The 24453-nt window shown below is 38.2% G+C and overlaps 1 protein-coding gene across 7 annotated transcripts in view; it reads right to left on the bottom strand.

Moving 5' to 3' along the window:
* LOC5565417 (transmembrane protein 64) overlaps positions 1-19753 on the bottom strand; it is a 56539-nt gene extending 36786 nt beyond the window's left edge. The window contains exons 1-3 of one of the 7 annotated variants that reach the window (XM_021854853.1): positions 19655-19753; positions 14479-14985; positions 4528-5310 (exon numbers count right to left, since the gene is read on the bottom strand). In XM_021854853.1, coding sequence (XP_021710545.1) covers positions 4528-5243 — 716 coding nt within the window. In that variant the 5' untranslated portion in view covers positions 5244-5310; positions 14479-14985; positions 19655-19753. The other 6 variants (XM_021854855.1, XM_021854856.1, XM_021854854.1 and 3 more) reach the window with 6 other exon arrangements.
* Between the last annotated feature and the right edge of the window lie 4700 nt (positions 19754-24453).

The raw sequence follows: 24453 nt of genomic DNA, 5'->3' as shown, positions 1-24453 counted from the left end.
TCTCACGAACGAACGTGAGGTGGTCGAAAGGTGGCGGCAGCACTACGACGAGCACCTTAATGGTGATGTGGCCAGTAGCGGAGGTGGCACGGAAATAACTTTGGGAGCACGCGCGGACGACGAAAGACTTCCGCCTCCAGATCTCCAAGAGGTAGAAACGGAGATTAGACGGTTGAAAAACAACAAAGCCGCTGGAGTGGACCAACTTCCTAGCGAGTTGCTAAAATACGGTGGTGATGCACTGGCAAGAGCGCTGCACTGGGTTATTTCCAAGATTTGGGAGGAGGAAGTATTGCCGGAGGAGTGGATGGAAGGTGTCGTGTGTCCCATCTACAAAAAGGGCGACAAGTTGGATTGCGCCAATTATCGTGCGATCACAATTTTGAGCGCCGCCTACAAGGTACTCTCCCAAATTCTATGCCGCCGTCTATCACCAATTGCTAGAGAATTCGTTGGACAATATCAGGCAGGATTTATGGGCGAACGAGCAACAACGGACCAGATATTCGCCATCCGCCAGGTGTTGCAGAAATGCCGCGAATACAATGTACCCACACATCATTTATTCATCGATTTTAAATCGGCCTATGATACAATCGATCGAGAACAGCTATGGCAGATTATGCACGAATACGGTTTCCCGGACAAACTGATAAGATTGATCAAGGCGACGATGGAGCGAGTGATGTGCGTAGTCCGAGTATCAGGGACACTCTCGAGTCCCTTCGAATCTCGCAGAGGGTTACGGCAAGGTGATGGCCTTTCGTGTTTACTGTTCAACATTGCTTTAGAGGGTGTGATAAGAAGAGCGGGGATAGACACGAGTGGCACGATTTTCAGAAAGTCCGTTCAGTTACTTGGTTTCGCCGACGACATTGATATCGTAGCACGGAACTTTGAGACGATGGCGGATACGTACATCCGACTAAGGGCTGAAGCTAGGCGAATCGGACTGAACATCAATGTGTCAAAGACGAAGTACATGATAGCGAGGGGCTCAAGAGAAGACACGGCACGCCCCCCACCTCGAGTTCATATTGACGGTGATGAAATCGAGGTTGTCGAAGAATTCGTGTACTTGGGCTCACTGGTGACCGCCGACAACGACACCAGCAGAGAAATCCAGAGACGCATCGTTGCTGGAAATCGTGCCTACTTTGGACTCCGCAGAACGCTCCGATCGAGCAAAGTTCGCCATCGCACGAAGTTGACCATCTACAAGACGCTGATTAGACCGGTACTCCTCTATGGGCACGAAACATGGACCCTACGTGCAGAGGATCAACGCGCCCTTGGTGTTTTCGAACGGAAGGTGTTGCGGACCATCTACGGCGGAGTGCAGATGGAAGACGGAACGTGGAGAAGGCGGATGAACCATGAATTGCACCAGCTGCTGGGAGAACCAACCATTGTCCACCTCGCAAAAATTGGGAGGCTGTGGTGGGCCGGGCATGTCACCAGAATGTCGGATACCAACCCGGTGAAAATGGTTCTCGAAAACAATCCGACCGGCACAAGACGACGTGGTGCGCAGCGAGCAAGATGGGTCGATCAAGTTGAGGACGATCTGCGGACCCTTCGCAGAATGCGTGGCTGGCAACGGGCAGCCATGGACCGAGTCGAATGGAGACGTCTCCTACGTACAGCAGAGGCCACCCAGGCCTTAGCCTGACTGGTAAGGTAAGTCAATTGTTTGTTGAGTTGTAAGTCATATTTTCAACAATTGATTAGTTTAGGTAATTAGTTTCAAGAGATATTTTTTGTCTTGAGTTGAAACAAACTGGTGTGCGTCACTACCCGAGCAGAAGAAAATAACTACTGAGTACCAAATTGAGGTATTCCATACCAGATAATTTCCAATACTTACAATCTGAAGGAGGTATGAATGAGCCCTGCATAAGAGGTGAAATACCTCAAATAATACCTTCTGCATATTCTACAAATACCAAGCTGATACTTAGATCAGGTATTGTGATACCTAAATAATACATGATGGATTTCCCGAGATGAACTAGCCCAGGGCTAAAAATCTCGTTAATAAAGATAGAAAAAAAAACATGATGGATTTTCATATAAAAGTGATTTTTTCAATAATAGTTCAATACCTCCAGCAGTCCTCAATACCTATCGAATACCAAAATGAAGTATTTTTAATTGTTTTAAACATTTTTTTTTTTCAAATACCATTATTATACCAAAATGAGGTATTAACAACTGAACAATACCTAATTATGGTATGATACCAAAATATGGTATGCATAAGTTATTGTGAGTTATTCTTTCCTCCTCGGGTAGTAGCGACACTAGAGACCGAGAATACCTCTGCATTTCCACGTGGAGAGTGTTGATTACCTTTGATCGGTGATGCGATGCACGAATAAAGAGATAAAATACGACTCATACATAAAACTAGTTTTGCGTTTTTGTCTCATGGTGAAAATATATTCATAGAGATTGGCATAGGATTAAAAAAGTACGTCGACATTCATAATTATTATACAATTCCTCCCCCTAGAACCCTGTAGGCCGCCTCCTGAAATTTTCATGATTTTGAAAACGAGAAAATATAATGATTGGTTCCAAAGTACATGGCATTAGTTTAGTCATGTAGACTACAATTTTAAGTGTTGAATTAGGAGGTTAAAAATATAAATTGCCACTTCATTGTCACTGTTCGCGAATTTTTTAGTGAGGGCTTTTTAACATTTTGTTGTGAAAAAGTTAAAAGCGCGGTAATTAAATTTTTTAATTTGATAGTTTGTTTTAAACATTTATAATACCTGAACTGCATAATTGTAGGGTGTTATTCTATACATTCAACATTTTGATTTTATTCTTCAGGATCATTTTTCCTAAAATTCCTCCTGGAATTCCGTCAGTAAATCTAAAAATTAACTAAAACAAAAAAAAAAACAAGATACAAATTTCCAAGAATTCATAAGGGAAACTCACCAGAATTCTATCAGAAATCCAATCAGGCTATCTACTAGGAATTCTGCCGAGTATCCATTAATGTATTCTACAGGCAGTTCTAGATGAAATTACTTGCTACAGTACTTCGAACTGCTTTCACAAATTTCTCTAGAACTTCCTTCATATTTTTTTCAAATGTACACCACAAATTAGGTCAGGGAACACTCAATCTTTTACCAAAGCACCATGAATATATCTATTAATCTATTCAAGTATGCCCAATCTATTCCGCCTTGAACTTTTAAACGAATAATGTTTGAAATACATTTCAAATATGATCGGTAATTATACATACATAGCTAAAATTGTGAAATTTTGACGAGTGTAATTATATTTATTTAACTGAAATTATCTTTTCTCAGTATCCATACAGAATGTCTTGTAGGTGTTCTGCCAGGAAACCAATTCTGCCAGATTGGTTGCAATCTCACGACAATTGCTACCAGATATGCATTAGAAATTCATTAATAAATAGAGGTTTCAATGGATTTAATTGATTGACTAAATAGTAATGCATCAAATTGCGACATGTTTGCAAGAATTTCGTAAAAAATCTTTCAGCTGTGACGTCATCAATAAATACTTTCATAAATGCCGTGAAAAATCTTTGATTATTTACAGGAGTTTTCTCGCATCTGATTTAGCTGCTCTGCATTTTGCATGCAGTTTAATTGAAAACTCTACTTCCAGCATGATGTATTCTGAAAGCCTTCATGTTGTCTTCATGTTTGAATTCCAATAACTTTCATTTAAAACACATCATACTGTTTTTGAGGCTCATGACATAATTTATATTCTCGATAATATGTAATGAAATCCGTTTGGGTTCCAGCTTATTGTAATATTTATGGTAATGAATGGGCTGATTTACTGACAAAATTGGGTGTTTCTCGTAATATGAATAATATTCAATCAACATTCGAAAAAAAAAAAAAATCGTTGACTATTATTGACAACATTTATGGAATACAAGTATCCAAAAACGTTATTGCTACACTATTTGCCCGAAGATAAAGATTGTTCCCTGCTTCAAATACTTTTATATTGGACATACTTTCGTTTGTTTCTTTTCTAGATTGATGTCCAACCATTATATTTGTAATAGTTATTTGATCCAGATGAATATCATTGATTCAAATATTTGTGAATGCAATGAAACTTTTGAAAGCACTGATCATATTGTTTTGAAATGTTCTCGCTTTAATATTTTTTTAACATCATAGTTTAGAGTTAGTTATTCTTGTGTCTGTTCGTGATGTTTTGGGAAACCAATTTCTTACCATACATGTTAATATTGGTTTGAGATAGATTAAAAATAAACAAAAAAGGGCCTTTTTCCTCTTTTAAATTTTAAGGTAATTAAACAATAACAACAAAGCAACGACGAGTTCATTGAACCTTATTGTGTCCTCAAATATCTTGCATTTGTTCAATCCTGTCTTTTCAGTTTGATTGTAAGAAGGCAATGCTGTTACTAAACCGTTGGTCAAATTATAGATAACATCGAGAATGATAACAGCAAAGAAAATGATAAAGACATTGGTTAATACTCACTTATGCAACGGCAGCTTCGACTGCATCCCCTTGATGGTGTTGTGCGCGATGGCCACCCCCAGGTTAGCGCCGATGACCACCGTCAGCAGGCCCTTGATGAAGCCGAACAGATAGCCGCTGGTGATGATCAGCACCAGGTAGCCAACCGTTACCGGAAAGCTGACGATCGTGAACAAACACAGGAAGATGCAGAAGATGATCCACGAGTTTTGCGTCTCGATCCAGTAAAGCATGGTTTTGGCATAGTCCCGGAAGGCATAGATCACAAACACTAGCACCGCTATCGCACACAGCGGCAGCAGGTAGTTGAGCACTGGATTGCGCGATACGAACCGCTGCAACCGGTAGAAGCAGTAGTTGTCCCGCATTTCGATACTGGCTTTGGTGACGGTGGGAGATTTACTAATGCTGCCGTTTTTGACAGAGCCGCTAAGCTGCAGGTGGTGGTAATGGTGTTGGTGGTGGTGTTTTACCAGCAGATGGTGGTGATAGGGGCCGATCACCGGCGAGTGCAAATCTAGGTCACAGATGGAGTGCGCTTTCGCTTTCGTTGGCGCGATAGACCCCAGCGATCCTGCTGAAGGGGGGCTGTTTCTGCCGGCAGAGTTGGCGGTGGTGACCGGCAGTAGAAAAGTTGGCGACGATGCTCTGAGAAATTGTTCACTGTCGTTCGCTGAGGCTGTTCCATCATCTGGGTCGTGGATCGGTTCATCCATGCTGCTTTCTACGAGAAGGGCGCACTCGGCGACTCTAGCGGAGGCGGCTTAGGATTTCGCACATCAACTGGAAGGTTTTTGTGGGGGCGGTTTGTTAGATCAGGTCGTATTTTTGTTAGTGGTTAGTGGATAGAGGAAAGCGGTTAAGCGACTGAAAGTTGGAGGATACGCAAAGCACTTAGGCACTAATAAGATAAGTAGCTACTGTAAAACCGGGCATTATTGATCAGCGAATGGAAATCGGTTCGACTTCTCCATATTTAAGTTATCATTAGACTAAGTGTTCTTATATGATCACTAATTTGCATAATTATGAATGACTAGGGTGATCCAAAAAACAAAAAAGGGTTGAAAATCCAATCTCCCACATCTTCTTAATAATGCTTCTATATAAATAGTGCTGCATGACTTGTTCAGAATTTTTGTTAGTGATTTACAAACTTATCATTTCAAAAGGAAAATTCATTGTTAAAAGCATAACAAAGGAAGTTTTTTGAATAAAGGGTGAATAGATATTCATAAGTTTGTTCGCTATTTTAGCTTCAAGTGGGATTATAGTCCGTTAAACTTCTGCAAAAATATCTAACAAAATTAAGTAAAAAGGGCTTCTTTTCATTCTTCAATAAAGTTTAAATAATAATGTTTGATAATTCTTATGTACTAGCATCAACATGGGTACAATCCTTCTACTGCTGTTAGAAGTATTATTTTAGTTTCTTCATTTAAATTTTTCAGATAAACCTTCAATGCCTTTGGGCTACCTTCAAAACTGAGAGTTTTCTTGTCCAACTGACCATTTTTGCATCCGTTTATCGTATGACAAGCACGAAGATAGTCTATGCTTTGGGATGTCGTGAAAATTTCCATTACGAAGAGATTCTCGACCGGTGGGATTTGAACCCTTAGCATGGCTTTGCTAAATAGCTGCGCGTTTACAACTACGGCTTTCAGAGCCCAATTATATTGTTATATTTATATTTTCAATCATGATGGGAACCATGATTCTTATTTATGTTGTGACACATTATAACTTAAACTTTTATTTCGGCAATTACTATAACTATTTGTTTGAAAAACATGTAATAACCCATCATCCCTCTACCTTCAATTATGTTTCGATTTGTGTTTATTCAGCGTTCTCCAGCCTCGTATTTTTATTGTATAGGAATCAAAAACAGCAATAATTTCAGTTATAATATTGATTATCAACACACAAACTACCTTGTTTGGTGCTGCTTCGAATACATTAAGTGTTGGATAACACAGCGCAACAAAAATGACATTTTTGCGTGTCTCAAGGATCAAATTATGTGTCTCCAGTAGATTTGGGGTCGCTGAATCTGATGTCGTTCTCAGAAATGTCCCTGCACGTCACAATTTTTAGCTACAGATCGTCAAAGTTGTATAAAACAGTGGTTTTATTGATATTTACAAAAAATTTAAGGTGTAATTTATCAAACTTTTTTGTGATCTAATCCACCAAACATACCAAATAGGACTTCAACTTTCGTTTCAGATATAATTTGGTTGAAATTTCATGATAAAATTAAGAATAAACCTATTGTTTCAAGATGCATGCAGTCTCTATACATAACTCTTCGTTTCTCTTATATGGCAAAATACAATACTTTTCTAAAACACTAAAAACTAACTTTTGAGCATCGAAAGTATTATGAACTTTGTTGATAAGTATTTGTTATACACATAAAGTTTGAATACAGCGACAAATTAAGCTAACATATTGCCTTACAAGCTGGCAAACTTGTATGCAAGTTGGCTTATAAATTTAGCATTTTCAACAGCCAATATCTCAAAAACTAGACGTGCTATGATATTTTTGAAAGCGGCAATGGATTCAGCAACCCTTAATTAAGTAAATAGCGGTATTTTGATGCTTGAGACAAAAACGTGTTCCGCAGTGTAAACATTGCTAAATAATTTATTATTATTATGCTATTTATGATTTTGTTTTTTAAGGAATCAGATATTTTTGATTCATATCATTGTATTTTAGGTGCACTAGTATCACCCAGAGTATGGATACTAGCGCATTTTGAGTACTTTTTGTAAAGTAGAGATATAGAACATTGTGATAATAGATGTTGCATCGAGATGTGGGAGTCGACTGTGAATAGATTCCCAATATTATCGTCAAAGTTACAATGTTATCATGATAAATTATTTATAAACTAGTGGTCCCGGCCTGGGAGGGAGCCACAGATACTACACACGAAATATAAAACAACGTTGGTTTGAACTGCAAGAAAACTCCAGCTTGCCAACAACAATCAAGGCAAACTTGGGGAAAATCGCTAGTTTTCTTTTGTTGTGTACTTTCGATCTTTCCTGACAAACATGGAAAAAGGGCCACAGTTTTCTATGCACTAAATATTGTGAATTTTCTTGGAAGATGGATTTGAAGCGATATTGCTTCAGCTGGTATGAAATCAGCGGTAAATTTCAAGGGGCACTCCAATACATTTAGGTGGTATGATAATCCTCTAACTCAATAGGATTGTGGCTCGCAGTTACTCACAATTCACATAAAACATCTGTTAATAGACAATTCTAGATATATCCATTACATTGAAGTCCAGTTTCGAACACATTTCTAAATATTTGACTGAAATTTAAGTAATTGAAAACTTTACCAAAATAAAATTTTCCAAATATGCATCAAAACACCCCTTAAAATATGCTTTCCTCCAGCTCGTAGCATAAGCAACATAAAAAAATTGTCAAAAGGAATCAAAACAAACCACACAAAAATCGTGGCAGTGAAAAGGCAATCTAACGTACGTGTTCAGGGCTGGTAGCAAGAAGCGGTACCGAAAAAAAGTTATTTTAGTGATCAGATTTGAGAAATAAGTGACTAAAAAGTGACTTTCGATTCTCGAAAAAGTGAATAAAAGTGACTTGAAAATCAAACCGTAATCAGTTTTATTTCAATTCTACTACACTGTTTTACGATCAATATAATAGAGAATATTCAATATTATCTACTGCAGATAGTAGGTCTAATTGACTATCATATTTAAAAAAAATATTGTAATTCCAAAATTTGAAGATAGGGTGAGTGTACCAGTTATGGCCATAGTGGTTCCCTATTTCGCCATACGTGATAACTTGAATGTCTACACATTTTAAAAAGTTTTGTGTGTTTTAGCAGTAAGATATAGGATATATCTTGATGTTGAAACATTCAAAAACATTGAAAATGTGAAAGTTATCGAAATAATGCATATGGCCAAATAGGGAACCACTATGGCCATAACTGGTACACTTTTCCTATTACTAACATATTTTTCAAACAGACGAAATAACATTTAGGCAAATAATCCTTTTCTTAGCAGATTTCCTATCTTTCCAAATTCCCGTAAAATCAAAAAAATTGTCATTTCACATTTTCATCCAAACTCTTAAAAAATGTCTTCACTAAAATTGAATTCATTGTAAACTGTGTAGATCCCAAAATGTTTACATTAATTCAAGTTAATAAGAGTTAAAGATTCAGTCTAGAATCATTAAAAGCGTATAGATGAAGTTCCGTCAAATCTAATATTTACAGAAGAATACTTTCTATTTAGCTTGATTAGATTCTACTTTAACGTTTCTTCTTTCTATTTTGTGTAACTAGATCAAGATTAAGGAAAATGTTATACTTGGACATTAATAAATATTTTAAATTAAAATAATGATAGAAGCTCGAATATGATTGAAATACTGTTCAAAACCAATATATCACAGACGCCTACTAAGAGAGAAAAAATAGTTGATATAAGCCTGAGCGACATTTCTATTTTCCATCAGTAAGTTTAATGGGAGGTACGTTTGGCCGAATAGATATTTAACATAAAGACGACAGGCCTAATAGGCTGTTCTTCTGAGTTATGCTATTAAAGTAGTAGTTATTGGTACTAAGCTTCTTATATTTCAATCAAAATTGCTAGGATACTTTCATAATTTACTTGACATAGAGGGTTATAGTTGGTCGAATTGTTATAAACTACGTAATAAAAAATACTTTAATACCACGCGAAAACCATGAACCATATTTTGATATTAACATGAAGTTGTTCTGGTGATGACCTAACATAAAACTTAGCCTTAATTAAAAAAGGTCTTTTCATAATTTTCTTCCAAAAATTTAGCTCAAAATAGTTGAAAAAAAGAGACTTTTCGACGAAAAAAGTGACTTTAGTGGAAATGGCTTCGAAAAAGAGACTTTAAAGTGACTGGCTCAAAAAAAGTGACCAAGTCACTAAAAAGTGACTCGCTACCAGCCTTGCAGTGTTGCACCAACGGCAACGGTGTATACAAAAATGTCAGAGAATCAGTCGATTTCGAATACATCTCTTTCTTTCATCGACCGACGATTTGGACGGCGATTTGAGGAACGGCGGTTTAGAACCACCGTGTCTAATCTGGAAATCTCCGTACAATATGCATTTTAATTGAAAAAAGGAAAACGATGCGTTTTTCAATGCTTTATTTTCAATCAGATTGAAAGGTGCTCACGTGACATTACTTGAATTATGTGCATGAATTGATTTTCATTCGATTTTTGTCATTTTTGATGAAATGCGAAAATGTGTTTTAATCAGTTACGCGCTTTTTCCATGTTAGTCCAATGTTTGAGATGTGGGCTCACAGTGACAGTTCGTGACAGCGGAATCCCGGCTCACTATGACGTACAGAAATTTTGTATCGGTTTCTCCCTCGCAGGTCCCGGCAAACTTCGTCTTGCCATCAAGTAGGCTGTTGAAAAACGCTATGGATCGCAATACAAAATGACAGTTCCGTGCACTCTTGTTTTTCCAACTGTCCTGGTGAATATCCTGGGATTTTTATACACACAAACACGTCGGAACCCTTGACGAACAAAACGGATAAAGAATCATTCAAATTCGTTGACCCGTTCGTAAGCCATTTCGTGGCATACAAACACCATTCCATTTTTATTTATATATAGATTCTATGTCATATGCTGCATGAACGATGACTCTTAAAGAAAAAAAGTAATATTCGTTTCCTTTCTTTTAAGATCTTTTGTACTTTATTACAGGTCGGACTCGATTATCCGGAGACTCGATTATCCGGCAACTCGATTATCCGGGATTCGATTATCCGGAATTTTAGACTCGATTATCCGGAATTTGATTTTTGATATTCATGTTTTTCAGTTTTTATGCATAAATTGAAGATAATTTGGTATTGCAATATACAATGTGAATGGTTTTGCAGTTTTGGACGTAGGTAAGAAAAAGGGGGCCTAAAAAGGGTTTTTGTGTATGCCGGTCAAAACAATTTTTTTTTCTCAATTCCCCAAACGTTCCTAGAAATAATTTCTGGCTACGCCACTGCATCACATAAATCAAACAACAATAAAAGATAATATTTAAGTTCTTTTATTGTTAATTTTAATTTTTCTTTAAGTGATTCGATTATCCGGAGGATTCGATTATCCGGAGTGAAAAAAAACGATACTCCGGATAATCGAGTCCGACCTGTATCATTAAAATTAGATTTTTTAATGTCTCACCGATAAAATATTTTGAGCCAATGGTACTTCGAAAGGTTAGTCCATAAACTAAGACCCTGCGAAGGCAAATATAAGGTTCATAAAATCGATAATATCGTGGTTCCAGGTATGCATGCTCCGAGAGAGTGGCCACTTGTAGATCTTAAGCAAACCCTAACATGTAACCTATCAAATTTCATGAATTTTCAACGCCAGTTCATTGGTGATCAACGAAACTACAATTGTGTCAGATTTTTCTTTATAGAAAATTCTTAAAAGAGTAGTACTCCATGCGTTTCAGAGAAAAATATTGAAAACACTTTCAACAGAGATTTACATATGAAACCTTCAGGCATTGATCAGAGTGATGTTGTTACTTTAACCGAAATTCTACCAAGTACTTATTCAATGGTTCTTCTAAAATTCAAATCAGGAATTTATTAGGGCATTACATCAATTCAGAATTTCTCCAAGAATTGCACCAAAATGAGCACTACCATAAATTATTCGTTAAAAATCTCTCTGATTTAGATTAATGGGAAACATTGTTAACTGTTGGAATAAGCTACTTTCTATATGGATTCACACAAAGTTGCAAATGTTTGTCTTTGATATAAAAATTTATGAAATAAAAACATTGCTCACTGTCGATATTTTTTATTCAAATAGTTGCAGAGTTGTTCCATGTATGAAAACATCCTAACTGCGTCCTAACATAACGTCCTAACTGCGACAGAGCCTGCTTCTCTGCTTAGTTTTCCAAGAGCTCTTACACAGTTAACTGAGATCATTCCTTGCCAAATTTACCACTTTCGCATTCGTATATCATGTGGCAGGAACTACACAACTAAAACATGATGTAAATTTCAGTTTTTTAGTGTACATATTTGGAGCATCAAAATAAACTAAAATGTCAACGGTCAATCTCTTCTTTTTCAATCGAATGCAGTTTAAATTTACACGATAATGTGACATTCAAGCATTTTAGTTGAAAATTTAACATGATGCTGTAACAATAGATGAATTTGGTTCGTTTTTACTATATTCTTCAGTTTACACATTGAAATTCAAATATTTATAATATATTTTCAAATATATCTGTGTATAATAGTAATAGTTCATTCCACGAAAAGTTCAGGAACTTTTCATTACGATCCTGGACTGACCGGAAAATGAGCCCAGACACTTTTAGCATGGTTTCGCTTTGTAGTCGTAGACGTTAACACTAGGCTTAGGCTAGGAAAATTCATTAAACATAGTGCGTCACATGGTAGGGTTTGCTCCAAGTCCATAATTTGCCACTTTCCTGGGGACATCGAATCTGTGACATGACCCAGGTGGTTCCAAGTATGAAAATATCTTTTCTATTATCACCGATGAATTGGCGCTGAGAATTCGTGAAATTTGATGTGTCACATGCTAGGGCTTTGCCCAGGTCGATAAATGGCCACATCTCTGAGGGCATCCGTGGCATAACCAGGTGATTCAAAGTACGAAAAGGTGTATTTGATTTGATCACTAGTGAACCGGTCCTGTAAATTCATGAATGACATTTGATGAGCCACTCAATAAAGTTTTTGGCCGTTACGGTAGGAAGCCACATCTCTGGGGCATCGAATCCGTGACATAGCCAAGTGATTCCAAGTATGAAAAGATATGTGTGCCACGATCACCAATGGATTGGCGCTGAAAATTCATGAAATTGGATGGGTCTACAAGTGGTCCCTTTCCCTGAGAGCAACGAATCCGTGACATGACCGGGTGGTTCCAAGTATGAAAGAAAAGTGATTGCTTTGATCACCAATAAATTGGCACTGATAATTTATGAAATTTGAAGGGCCACATGTTGACAATTAGCTACTTTCTTGGGTGCTCAAATTTGTAACATGGCCAGGTGGTTCCAAGTATGGGAAAATGTAGTTGTGTTGATCACCAAAGAATTGGCGCAAAAATTCATGAAATTCGATGGGTCGCATACTAGGTTTTGTTTCAGGGCGACAAGTGGCCACTTCCCCGGGTCACGAAATCCGTGAGCTAACCCAGGTGATGCCAAAGTAAGCTACGACATTCACAACAATTTTCTTGATTTCTAACATATACATTCAATTATTTTACACGCATTTTGGAACAATGAACAGATTCAAAAAGGTATACATCATGGAATTGACAATCAAAATTATGTAATCCAAAATAATCTATCTATAAATGATATAACGGAATCCGGAATAACTCCGGTACCATTGGACCAAATTCTTGCCATCAAAACTAAAGGCGCCGTCCACAAATTACGTAATGCTCTACACGGGTGAAAATTTGTTCCTGAAACCACGAAAATTATTCATGAAATCAGGAATACTCATGTTCATGGCAATTTAAAAATAATAAAATATTGATAATGGGGAATTTCTGACATAATTTAAATATGTACTACCGTTATTATCAACTTCATACACGACATTTTCAACACGAGTTAGGTTCGTCTCCGTATGTAAGGTAACTTGGTGTAATACGCCCCAACGGGGCAAACGCCCCACTTCGTTTTTACGATATTTAGGATTCTTTTGCACGTAAATCTGATTACATATAAATAATCAATAAAAAAAATCCAAAAATATCGAAAATCAGTTTGTTCGATCAGTGTTTTTACCGGGAGACGACTGCTAATAGACCATTTTGAGTTAAGTTATCTCGTGGGATGGAAGTGCAATATCGGAGACCCAAATAACCGGTAAACGCGCAGCTATTCAGCAAGACAAAGCTGAGGATCGTGGGTTGGAATCCCCGCCGGTAAAAGATCTTTTCGTAATGAAAATGTTTACGATTTCCCAGGGCATACAGTTTTTTGTACTTGCCACATGCTATACACATGCAAAAATGGTCATTGGTGAATAAAGCTCTCTGTTAAAAACTGTGGAGGTGCTCATAAGAACAATAAGCTGAGAAGCAGGCTCTGTCCCATTACGGACACTAGTGACAGGACTAAGAAGAAGAATATGTTATTTAATCACGTTCAATTATGGGCACATTCTAGAAATCACTTCACAGAAATTTGAATTTGAGAGCATTGAAATTTCATAATGGTGTAGGTACTTTGTGTTAATAGTTTCAAAATTCACTCAGTTTGTTTGGAACCTCATGTTTCATGTTTTGAAGGGAATACAAAATACTCTTTTGTGCGAAGATCTTCAACTACGCACTGCAATTCACATGCTGAAACAAGCTATGCAGCTATTTACTACAAAAATACATTACACAATCCAGATCACCTCTTTGATCTTAGTCAAACTATTTTTAACTAAAAACGATTTGATACGACTTTGCATAGTGTAACAGATAATTGCACAATTTTTAGCCCATTCCCTCGATTGCTTCATGACTGCAATGAAAGTTCATGCAATTAACCGGAACTACTTTCATGTTATTGCTTCACTACTGAGTGCTTTCCAATTAGGCGCGTTGCCTGCGCCGCGTCACACGAGAGAGAAAAGCACAAGGTCACCATGCATGGAATAGGGGACAACGACGACGACGCATAAGCAAAAGTGGCAAGGCCATATAGAAGGGGGGCCAGGGATATATGGAGAGGGGCTATGTATCATAACAAAACCATGCTACGAACCATGCAGCGAAATCTACATCATAAAAGTGTTCTGCACTGTTGTGCCGAGGAAGGAAAAATCAATACAAGATTATGGATAGAAAAACGCCACCAACTTTTCCGGATTCTCCTGCACTGTTACTTTGGTCTTTTTTTTTCCTGTAACCCCATGCACCAGCAAGAGCGCAATATCCTCTTTTTCTTGCTTTCACTCTAATGTTTCACCAGGGGCAAATAGGCATGTGTTGTATTTACAGCGTGATGAGTTGCGAATTTTTCACTTTCTATTCGTTGCTCGAAACAGGATGCAGTATCGAAGATTTCACAATCACTTTCTTATTCGCGAATATGAACTGATTGGATCAACTATTTTTATTTTATTTTTGCCAGCACCATAGATCCATTCGTTATAGGGAAGCACTATTTTCTAAAACACCACCGATAGAAACTTGAAACGCACTCCTGATGTTTCCACTGCTCGATCCATATTGATGATGTAGTGATGATTGCGATGAAAACGGCAAACGACGCCGACGGCGACAATAGGGGATGCTGCGGGTGGTTCGTTTCAGCTCAGCGCAGCACACAGTGCTTTACGAAGACGATGCAATAATAGTCATCCGCTAAGTGTAGGTGTTGTAGTTGTAGGTATGCACTAGTGCAGCGGTTGTCAATCGGTAGTTGGTAGCGAGCTTACAAAACTTAGTACCTACAGCTTTTATCTGATTTCCATCACACCAATTCGTCATGGACAGTTCATTATGCAACTGATTTCAGTTGATGTCATGATCAATGTTGTTAAAAATCAAACTTTTGAAAAAAAAAAATGGGTAACAATTATTTGCTATGCGGAATATATAATCAGCAAACAATTAAATAGTCACAGAAAAATATTTTCCTATGATATTTTACACGGGGAAATCTTCCTGGAGTATCTCTCACGTATCGCTCACTATTACAATCTTGATCCACAAGACATCCATGACAATCTGTTTCTCGTCTACTACTACAGCTCTGATTATATCGGAAGGATAACAGGAGGAATGCATGATAAAACCCATCTAAACAAGTTTCAAACCTGGGGGCAGTATTGATATATAGAATGTTCGGAGATTGTTTATCATGCCAGTAAAGCAGAACACCTACCCCTAATGGTAAATAAGTGCAAAAAATGGGTTTTATCATCGCTCCCTCTTTGGGGCGCTCCTTCGCCCCTGCTATTTATCAAGCTTATAACCATTTGCTAACTCATCATTTGCGTAACTCAATATGATTTCTGAATCAGTGCTGTTAAATGTCATGAATATCACGTCACTTTGACAGCTGAATATTGCTATGTAATATTATTCCTCATCGTGGAAATCGTCATCGAAATATTCCTGTTTTCGTGACCAATTCTTCATTACTATCTATTGGTTACACTAGCTGATGGAATGACATATTTCGCTTGAAAACGTGCTATAAAGACATAACAATTTACACCGTCTTCAGCCATAGGCTGCACAGACTGAACATAACTAATTAGACAACGGACACACGGAACGACCAGTGGACCAGTGAAGAATTTTTCGTTTGACGAAAAGTTTTCTTCGGCTGGGGCGGGAATCGAACCCATACTCCGTAGCACAATACGCCTTAACGACTGACGCCGCTAACCGCACGGCTACGAAGCCCACTAAACATGTCATTCTTCCAAAGTTTGGATATTTAACAACACTGTTTCAGGTAGTCTCAAGAAACATTTGACGAAATTACAAAAAACGAGTTATACGCAAACTCTTGTACCTATAAGTACTACTATAGTAGTTGCAAAACTCGAATTCGTAAAACACTTCTAGGGATGGTAGCTGGTCTCTTTTCAGAAACATGGACACTATTTAAACTATCTCATCACAATCTCATCTGAATCTCAAAAATCATTTTAATAAACACCTTTTTTTTATTTTCATAACGGTCTTCAAAGTCACTTTTATGTTGTTTTATATAGTGTATCCTAATTCAAAATTTTAGAGACTGTGGAAATAGCTTCAGAAATCCTTGCGTAACTAATCAATAGGTTCGACAAAAATATCTTCTTAGATTCCTTAAGGAAACATTTCAGAAATTTTCAAGTTGTCTTGCCAAAAATTTCTTCTGGAATAATTTTAAGAAGTCTCTAAATACCCTCAAAAGTTCCTCTAGAGATTTCCTCAGGAATACTTAGAGGGATAATTTGCTTTGAAAAATCCTACAGCACATTTAAATCGATGATTTCCACATGATTTGATCAGTTATTATTCCAGCCATTTTCACAAGGATTCCTACGAGAATGCATGCATGGTTTGTCCCAGGAGTTACTCCTAAATCTCCTGTGGGATTATTGTTGGAAATCTATTAAAAACATTTCTAAAATAAATTCGATCAGAGACCTCTCATGAAGTTCTTTCTGAAATTTCTTTTGGAGTTTTTCAAATTTAGATTACATCTGCAAGGAGATCTTTTCTGAGGTCCTCCAAGGAGTTAATAGAGTATTTCTACATTAGTTCCACCAGGGACAACTTTAGTATTTCCTCTAGGAATACATTTCGAAATGTTTGAGCAATTTTTCACAAAGTATTGCAAAAAAAATTAACAGTTCTTAAATAATCTTTGAGGACTACCTCCTCATTGCAAAAAATAATTTCTGAAGGAATCACAGGAGGAATCTCTGAAGTATTCCTGGAGGTAATCTAAAGCATTCCTGGTGGCATATCTGGGATAATTTCAATCCCTAGAAAAATAACTGGTTGAAATGTTGCAGAAAATCTAAACGGAAATTTTGGATTGAATCCTAGGGACATCGATGTAAGAATCACTGGATGAATTCCTGGACAATTCAGGAGTTGCTTGAAAAGTTTCTAGAAAAATCTTTGTAAGTATTCCAAAAATTACAATTCTCTCAAGTAATTTCTGACGTTAGCATTAGAAAAAAAAAAACAGGTTAAATTCCTGGAGATGTCTTCAACGTTAGAGAAAATCCTTATGAAGTCCATAAAATCAATGAATGAATTAAACTTGGACAAAATCGCGAAAAAAAACTCACACGTAATGTCACAAGATATTTCCAAAAAATAATTAGAAATATGATTGGACGCATGTCTGGTAAGATTATCTGGAGAGTCATTATGAACACCTAATGAAATAAGATTCCTTTTTGATTTCCTGGTCCTGTCATGCCTCTTTCTGTTTTGTATTTAGTCTCTTTGGATTTTTTTTTCAGGATTGAGATAGCTAAAGATCCTATATTTAAGACACTTTGTCGTTACCAACTCTGAGAACGAGTCTTATATTTATCGGACGAGGCTTGCCAAGAGTTGTAAAATTCGAGTTCTGCAGCTTGTTGCGTACAATGTATTTTTCAATTTTTAAAGTGCCCTATAAAAAATATCAGAAATTATATCAAGCAGGGTAAAAATTTTTTTTGAATTTCTGGAAATCATTGTGTAATAAATGATTTCGTAACTCAAGTGAGCTACGCTATCAAATCGCTAGTTCGCGTAATATTTTTTTACGAAATAGGGTCCTAAAATGTTTAATGAAATCTTGTTTTTATTCAATAACACGAAAGTGCAAGTTACTGCAACTTTAAACATTAATTTGAACATTGGGTCCATAAATGAACCTTGACACTTTTGATCATGTTTGACGTTCACTTAGTCGACAAAAACACCACAGGGGTTTTAGTTTCAACAGTGGGGTTGTTCCTATCTGACATTTCGGAAGGGACACGGAAAACAAAATACACCCAAAATTTGAGTTTAAGCCAAGGGGTGTGACAAAATCTAACATAACATAAAAATAATGTTTATTGGGCTTAAACAAACAGAAAACATTAAAAAATTGAGTAAACATGTGTTTTTGGTCTAAACTTAAGCGTTTGGCACTAAAATTGGGACAGGGCTTTAGGACTCTATTGTCAGATGCGTAATGCACTTTTATGATACAATAATAGAGTGTAGTAAAGAAAGTGTCACATGACGAATTGGCGTGCTGGAGAACAGTCCAAAAAACTACCTCATCAAAGAGAAAAAGCTCATTTTCTGCAATTCTTTGGTTTTTTAATGACAATAAGCTACATAATATAGTTATTTTTATATTTCAAAACTATGAGGTTTTTGCTCAATTTGAAACAACTGTTATTTTCAACTACCGAAAAGCTAAACATTACATATAATTTTCAATTGGATTAGATGGACAAATTTATGTGAATTGATTCACATCAATATGTCCATCTAATCCAATTGCAAATTATATGTAATGTTTAGCTTTTCGGTAGTTGTTAAACTTCCACTCGGCTGGTTGGCCGTAAACCACGATTCATAATTAAAAACAAGTGTTATTTTCAGTTTTTCAATATATTTGGATTAATTTTTGGTTTTGACCTGCGAAGTTTAAGTTTTGTCAAAACAGAAAAAAATCAAAATGGGCCTCTCAATGCCACTTTTACATTTAAATGAATATCACAAAAAAATATGGTAAAGATGCATCTAAGCAATACTTCACATTTTCATGAACAATACAGCGGATCAAGCTGAAATTTGGATCGATTTGTCATCACTAGCAAGTGACCAATCGATAAAGTTTTCAGCTTGAATTGTAATTGTAATTTATTGGCAAAACGAGAACATGTTAGTATTTGCAACTTTAAGTCATGTCAATGGAATGGATGTTTGGTTCTTCAGAACTGTGCTTCTAAAGATTTGAGATGTGGCTCTGATTTAAATTCACCTCAATACATGGCGATTTTTGTAAGAAACGCGCATGATTATTTTTTTTATCAAATTTTTGGCGCTAAGTATAACTTTAAAAAAAACATGAATGAAATCCATTGTCGAATTGAGAAACGCTGCACTAGTGCGATGGGCGAAAAATTTCCACCTTCTTTCCTCTCGTTGTTCACTTATACATCATCAAACCAGACCACTAAAAACCGCTGGTTTACGAAAATCCTGACGGCACACCCGACGTCGACCGGACCGGACCGATACCGACTACGCATGTAGAATCGAAATTATGTGGCCAGGTAGGTAGGTATCAGTTCAAGTCAACACGCCATGCATCCGTCCATTCATTCGTTCCGTGAGCAAAAAACCCGGAGCAGTTCACTCCAAATGCTAATTTTCACACTTTTCGCACGACGGAAGATGCTAATTCGATCAATCGAAGCAACCTGCGGAGTGCGACACTAAACGACAACGTTTTGACACGCCTGCACAGGTCTGTGCACACTGAAGTGAAATCAAAACAGCAATCAATTTCACTATTTTTTGACACCTTTTTTCTTTGGTACGGGGAAAACAACGACTATGCCGATAAAACAACGTCGCGCCAGATGCTTACTCCAGTAATCGACTCACTAGACTGATGGCAGAGCGACGGAACGGAAGACTTCGCAGTGTCAGCGGTTCGGAAATCGACCGCCTCAGAGTCACACAAGAGTGAGGCAAGAGAATGCGAGAGTTTGAGCGACCGTTTTTGAGTGGTGTCGCTCCCGGTATGGTGTCTTGTATCATTCTTGTTAAGCAAAAATTTTAATATGTTTTAACACATTCATGAATGCAAATTAATAAACTTTTGTCAATGATTACGATCATATATTCAATCATAAGAGCATTGCTTCGTGGTCTTGCTGTCGTCACCTCGCTGACCATGTTCAGTGACAGCGAGCTTTTTAAGCCGCTTGGGATCCAGTGGTCAGGGCGATACAGATTACAAGTCAATATGATAAGTGAACGATCACACTAAAAATGCAATATGCATTGTACAAATCAATAGGCAGCAATGTTATCATTCGGCACAAAAAAGGACAACATGTCAACATAAATATTTTGGCACCGGGCACTCAGAGAGCGAGAGATTGGGTCGCTCAGGGAAAAAAATGACATAAACATGCTTTGCTTATGCTGTGAGCGATGTGGTGGATGGAGCATGATCGCGAATAAATCTGGACGTTGAACGGCATTTTCATTATCATTTTTGTACTTGCTGTCGAATACTCTTGTAAAGAGTACAGTAATTTCTCGTTTATATCACGGATCGAAAATATTTTGGAGTGATATACCGAAACGTGATACACCCCAGCCTCTTTTTACGACCGTTATCGGGGGGTCGTAAAAAAAATCGGTCGTAAAAAAAATCAGGGTTATAATTGTGTTTTTGAAAAATGCAACGTCTAGATGCGGAAATACTGATTCGACATATTCGGCAAAGTTGAAGCATGGTTTGAGAACTTTCCAAAATGGCCATTCAAATTTTCATATTTTGGTAATAGATGGCAACACTGATCGATTGTTATCAAAAGAGCCAATTTTATGGGGGTATAATATGCAAATACCAAAAAAGTTTAAAGATAACGATACCGAATGTTCACCAAAGTTGAAGGAAGTATTGCGTGCTATACAGTCGGCCGAATCACAAATGTTCATGTGGCTGGCAACACTGTTTAGGGAGAATAAAGTAAAGATCAAAACCATCAAACTTGAGCGGAACAGAAATATATAATGCTTAGCAACATAGCAATACTCTTCATCTGTAATCCAGTTTTTCATGAAGGGTTCAACATTTTTTTTCGTAGCTGGCAACACTGCTTAAGTGAAATTGCGCCATCAGGCAGTTGCGGATATCTCAGGATCCTGATCACTTAGAAAGATGGCGTCTTCGGCAAAGATGTTCAGTAGCTCAAGGACTTTTATTATCAAAGCTATGAGATTCAAAATTTTGCCACCAGGTGGAGCTAGTGAGCATGAAAATTTTGTTTTGCGGTTATCTTAGGATCCTAGCCACTTAGAGGGATGGCGCCTTCGGCAAAGTTGTTCAGTAGCTTAAGGACTATCATTATAAAAGTTATGAGATTCGAAATTTTGCCACCAGGCGGCGCTAGTGAGCATAGAATTTTTGTTTTGCGGATAGCTCAGGATCCTGGCCACTTAGAAAGATGGCGTCTTCGGCAAAGTTGTTCAGTAGCTCAAGGACTATCATTATTCTCACCAAGAGATTCGAGATTTTACCACCAGGCGGCGCTAGTAAGCGTAGAATTTTTGTTTTGCGGATAGCTCAGGATCCTGACCACTTAGAGAGATGGCGTCTTCGGCAAAGTTGTTCAGTAGCTCAAGCGCTACCATTATTCTAACTAAGAGATTCGGAATTTTGCCACCAGGCGGAGCTAGTGAGCATAGAGTTTTTGTTTTGCGAATAGCTCAGGATCCTGGCCACTTAGAGGGATGGCGTCTTCGGCAAAGTTGTTCAGTAGCTCAAGCGCTATCATTATAAAGGTTATGAGATACGAAATTTTGCCACCAGGCGGCGCTAGTGAGCATAGAATTTTTGTTTTGCGGATAGCTCAGGATCCTGGCCACTTAGAAAGGTGGCGTCTTCGGCAAAGTTGTTCAGTAGCTCAAGGACTATCATTATTCTCGCCAAGAGATTCGAGATTTTACCACCAGGCGGCGCTAGTAAGCGTAGAATTTTTGTTTTGCGGATAGCTCAGGATCCTGACCACTTAGAAAGATGGCGTCTTCGGCAAAGTTGTTCAGTAGCCCAAGGACTATCATTATTCTCGCCAAGAGATTCGAGATTTGGCCACCAGGCGGCGCTAGTGAGCATAGAGTTTTTGTTTTGCGTATAGCTCAAGATCCTGACCACTTAGAGAGATGGCGTCTTCGGCAAAGTTGTTCAGTAGCTCAAGGACTATCATTATTCTAACTAAGAGATTCGGAATTTTGCCACCAGGCGGAGCTAGTGAGCATAGAATTTTAGTTTTGCGAATAGCTCAGGATCCTGGCCATTTAGAGGGATGGCGTCTTCGGCAAAGTTGTTCAGTAGCTTAAGGACTATCATTATAAAAGTTCTTCTTCTTCTTCTTTCTGGCGTTACGTCCCCACTGGGACTGAGCCTGCTACTCAGCTTAGTGTTCTTATGAGCACTTCCACAGTTATTAACTGAGAGCTTACTATGCCAATGACCATTTTTGCATGCGTATATCGTGTGGCAGGTACGAAGATACTCTATGCCCTGGGAAGTCGAGAAAATTTCCAACCCGAAAAGATCCTCGACCGGTGGGATTCGAACCCACGACCCTCAGCTTGGTCTTGCTGAATAGCTGCGCGTTTACCGCTACGGCTATCTGGGCCCCATGAATAAAAGCATAGAAGTGAGCATAGAATTTTTGTTTTGCGGATAGCTCAGGATCCTGACCACTTAGAGAGATGGCATCTTCGGCAAAGTTGTTCAGTAGCTCAAGGACTATCATTATTCTCGCCAAGACATTCGAGATTTGGCCACCAGGCGGCGCTAGTGAGCATAGAATTTTTGTTTTGCGGATAGCTCAGGATCCTGACCACTTAGAAAGATGGCGTCTTCGGCAAAGTTGTTCAGTAGCTCAAGCGCTACCATTATTCTAACTAAGAGATTCGGAATTTTGCCACCAGGCGGAGCTAGTGAGCATAGAGTTTTTGTTTTGCGAATAGCTCAGGATCCTGGCCACTTAGAGGGATGGCGTCTTCGGCAAAGTTGTTCAGTAGCTCAAGCGCTATCATTATAAAGGTTATGAGATTCGAAATTTTGCCACCATGGGGCGCTAGTGAGCATAGAATTTTTGTTTTGCGGATCGCTCAGGATCCTGGCCATTTAGAAAGATGGCGTCTTCGGCAAAGTTGTTCAGTAGCTCAAGGACTATCATTATTCTCGCCAAGAGATTCAAGATTTGGCCACCAGGCGGCGCTAGTGAGCATAGAATTTTTGTTTTGCGGATAGCTCAGGATCCTGACCACTTAGAAAGATGGCGTCTTCGGCAAAGTTGTTCAGTAGCTCAAGCGCTATCATTATAAAGGTTATGAGATTCGAAATTTTGCCACCATGGGGCGCTAGTGAGCATATAATTTTTGTTTTGCGGATAGCTCAGGATCCTGGCCACTTAGAAAGATGGCGTCTTCGGCAAAGTTGTTCAGTAGCTCAAAGACTATCATTATTCTAGCCAAGAGATTCGAGATTTGGCCACCAGGCGGCGCTAGTGAGCATAGAATTTTTGTTTTGCGGATAGCTCAGGATCCTGACCACTTAGAAAGATGGCGTCTTCGGCAAAGTTATTCAGTAGCTCAAGGACTATCATTATTCTTCGGCAAAGTTATTCAGTAGCTCAAGGGCTATCATTATTCTAGTCAAGAGATTCGAGATTTTGCCACCAGGCGGCGCTATTGGGCATAGAATTTTTGTTTTGCGGATAGCTCAGGATCCTGACCACTTAGAAAGATGGCGCCTTCGGCAAAGTTGTTCAGTAGCTCAAGCGCTATCATTATAAAAGCTATAAGATTCAAAATTTTGCCACCATGGGGCGCTAGTAAGCATGAAACTTTTGTTTTGCGGTTATCTAAGGATCCTGACCACTTAGAAAGATAGCGTCTTCGGCAGAACTGTTCAATAGCTCAAGGACTATCATTATAAAAGCCATGAGATTTAAAATTTTGTCACCAGGCGGCACTAGTGAGCATGAAACTTTTGTATTTTAGGTATATCAGAATCCGCTCACTAGCGCCGTCTGGTGGCCAAATCTCGAATCTCTTGGTTAGAATAATGATAGTCCTTGAGCTACTGAACAACTTTGCCGAAGACGCCATCTTTCTAAGTGGCCAGGATCCTGAGATATCCGCAAAACAAAAATTCTATGCTCACTAGCGCCCCATGGTGGCAAAATTTCGAATCTCATAACCTTTATAATGATAGCGCTTGAGCTACTGAACAACTTTGCCGAAGGCGCCATCTTTCTAAGTGGTCAGGATCCTGAGCTATCCACAAAACAAAAATTCTATGCCCAATAGCGCCGCCTGGTGGCAAAATCTCGAATCTCTTAGCTAGAATAATGTTAGTCCTTGAGCTACTGAACAACTTTGCCGAAGAATAATGATAGTCCTTGAGCTACTGAACAACTTTGCCGAAGGCGCCATCTTTCTAAGTGGTCAGGATCCTGAGCTATCCGCAAAACAAAAATTCTATGCTCACTAGCGCCCCATGGTGGCAAAGTTTCGAATCTCATAACCTTTATAATGATAGCGCTTGAAATACTGAACAACTTTGTCGAA

Source organism: Aedes aegypti, chromosome 3 (genome assembly GCF_002204515.2).
Source record: "Aedes aegypti strain LVP_AGWG chromosome 3, AaegL5.0 Primary Assembly, whole genome shotgun sequence".
Taxonomy (NCBI): Eukaryota; Metazoa; Arthropoda; class Insecta; order Diptera; family Culicidae; genus Aedes; species Aedes aegypti.
The sequence above is the reverse complement of the archived record's forward strand: the minus strand, read 5'-3'. Positions and strand labels throughout refer to the sequence as shown.